We start from the raw sequence: 2,789 nt of genomic DNA on the forward strand, positions 1-2,789 counted from the left end.
AGATCTATGACACACATTTCTATGCAAATTTGGTCATGTTGCCCGAAAAGTTACATTTTCAAAGTGAATCGGTTATTTTTCAACAACACACGGTTAGCCGTGTTGCTCAGTAACATCACAGCTGGAACGCACTTTTGACGGATCAGATTGTCTGGTGGGAACTAACCATTTCATCATGTAATTTAATATGATCTCTCTCCCCCCTTACAGAGTGGCATCACAGAGTCTGCCCAAACGACTGGCCCAGATATAAGACACACTGCTATCACTACGTCCCCTTCATGACCACATGGCCAGATGCAGAGGTACCTGGATGTCTGCTGTACATAATTGAGATGCATGATGTTACCTGCATCTTATGCTAGTTGGAGACATTTTCTAGAAGCCTGGTCTGAAAAGCAATATAGTTGGCTAGAGGGGATGCTATTTCCATCCCTGTCTGGTGGACATACAGGGTTGCAGTTGACTCTGTAGGTTTAATCTGTGTTCAACAGGGTTGAGAAACTATATCATGACGTGCTATTCCTTCTATTTATCTTTATATTCTACCTCTGTGTCTCTCTGTGTCTCTCTGTGTCTCTGTGTCTCTCTCTCTCTCCCATCTCTCTGTCTCTCTCTCTCTCTCACTTCTTCTCTCCCCCTCTCTCTCTCTCTCTCTCTCTCTCTCTCTCTCTCTCTCTCTCTCTGTCTCTCTCTCTGTCTCTCTCTCTCTCTCTCTCTCTCTCTCTCTCTCTCTGTCTCTCTCTCTCTCTGTTTCTCTGTCTCTCTCCAGAGGAAATGTTTGCGCTTGGGAGGTAACCTGGCATCAGTGCACAGCCTTCCCCAGTATCGTTTCCTTCAGTCTGTCATCAGGAAGAGTACCAGGAAAGTCCAGCGCACCTGGATAGGAGCCAACGACGCCATCAAGGTCAGAAACACCGTCCGTTCAACACTCCTGAAAACATATAGGATGCCTTGATTCTTTATGAATAGAACCTATAAAGGCCTGGTTTAACCCACAGATCCGTTTGTTTTCAAAGCTTGTTACCTAATATTACAAACACTGTCTAGCTTCAAGCCATGGTTACCTCATGCTTATCACATAGATGGTCAGTCTCATGCTTATCTCATAGATGGTCAGTCTCATGCTTATCTCATAGATGGTCAGTCTCATGCTTATCTCATAGATGGTCAGTCTCATGCTTATCTCATAGATGGTCAGTCTCATGCTTATCTCATAGATGGTCAGTCTCATGCTTATCACATAGATGGTCAGTCTCATGCTTATCACATAGATGGTAAGTCCTGGTATCCATAACTCTGTCTAGGAATCTGAGTGGTTACATTTCTCCTGGCCCATCCCTCAGCTTTTTACCCAAACAGTGGTTTGCCTCTTTAAAGACAGTAACTACAGTGTGTATATATAGTGTTTACTGTCTGCTAGTGATGCATCGTCCTGCGTGCTCTGTAGGAGGGTCTCTGGCTCTGGAGCGACGGGTCCAGGTTTAACTACCAGAACTGGGGCCCGGGTCAACCCTCTAACTATAACCATGGTGTTATTAAGGACAACACGAACGGCCGGGAGCATTGCATGGAGATGAACTATGGAGGTACAATCCTGTCACCAGACTAGTCTCCTGCTCATTATACATCAAACATTTCGATAGAAGTTAAATACATCTTAAAGGGAATTTGTTCCTTTTTTAGCTACATATTTATAAAACAAAAATAATACCTACCTCTCTGTGTTTCTCTCGTTCCCAGCTTCTCGTGGCCAGAACGATGCCCCTTGCTGGTTTACATTTCCCTTCCTGTGTTCCAGAAAGTTGTGATGTCCACATTTTGGAAGAGACGACGTTGGAGAAGCTCTCTAAAGATGAGATTGTTTTAAATAAAGGCACCATCTGCAATGTTACCCTTTTGTTCAGTGGTCATTTATACATAACACCAGCTGGATCCAACTATTGAACTCTGTAGTGTGAAGTAAATAACATCTTTGGTAAAAATAAACTTTAAACAGTTGCTTCTCACTTTGTAATACGTTTGGTTATCGTCATTATTTTCTTTATTTTCAAAGTCAAACCAGAGATGACCAATTGATGTTAATCATCATCATCATCATCATCATCATCACTACCGTCTTCATGTTTAAAGGTCAATGAGGGGCTGAAAACATATTGATTCATGATGTTTTCACATTTCGTGTTTTAAAATTGCTTAAACACATTTCTTACACCTGTAAAATCGTATCAGATATCCTCAAGGGCATAGGATGTAAGTTAGATTTAGAATGGGGTTCAGGGTTAATGGTTTAATGTACTGAACATTAGTGGTTCTATGAGCAAATACTGCCACCTGCTGGTCATTCATCAGTCCTAAAGACACTCAAACACACACACACTACTGTTGCTGGTATTCAATGACAGTAGTGGTCTGCTATAGGTTAGATTTAGAATGGGGTCAGAGTTAATGGTTTAATGTACTGAACAGTGGTGGTTCTATGAGCAAATACTGCCACCTGCTGGTCATTCAACAGTCCTAAAAACACTCACACACACACACACACTTCTGCTGGTATTCAATGACCGAATAGTGGTCTGCTATAGTTGACAGAAAGGAGGTGAGGAGTAGCGTGGAGAGGTAAGCAACATCAGTAAAATAGTATGTATTAGAATGAATGAAGAGAAGTTGATATTTCAGCTGTAGCCTCGTCTATAGCTATTATTATATTACAGCCAACTCAGAGAGTCTGTAGTAGATTAGCATACTGGTTTCCCTTTCTTCTCCTGGAAATGAATTGTAGAAATACA

At 41.8% G+C, this 2,789-nt stretch overlaps 1 protein-coding gene across 1 annotated transcript in view; it reads left to right on the forward strand.

Moving 5' to 3' along the window:
- The window catches only part of LOC115126544 (aggrecan core protein-like), a 5,090-nt gene extending 3,073 nt beyond the window's left edge, over positions 1–2,017 (forward strand). Inside the window, exons 4-7 of the mRNA XM_065015642.1 lie at positions 211–305; positions 773–907; positions 1,451–1,589; positions 1,744–2,017. Coding sequence (XP_064871714.1) covers positions 211–305; positions 773–907; positions 1,451–1,589; positions 1,744–1,811 — 437 coding nt within the window. The 3' untranslated portion in view covers positions 1,812–2,017. The remainder of the gene's footprint in view (positions 1–210; positions 306–772; positions 908–1,450; positions 1,590–1,743) is intronic.
- The last annotated feature ends 772 nt before the right edge of the window (positions 2,018–2,789 follow it).

The sequence above is a fragment of the Oncorhynchus nerka genome, unplaced genomic scaffold, assembly GCF_034236695.1.
Source record: "Oncorhynchus nerka isolate Pitt River unplaced genomic scaffold, Oner_Uvic_2.0 unplaced_scaffold_1367, whole genome shotgun sequence".
In the NCBI taxonomy this organism is placed as follows: Eukaryota; Metazoa; Chordata; class Actinopteri; order Salmoniformes; family Salmonidae; genus Oncorhynchus; species Oncorhynchus nerka.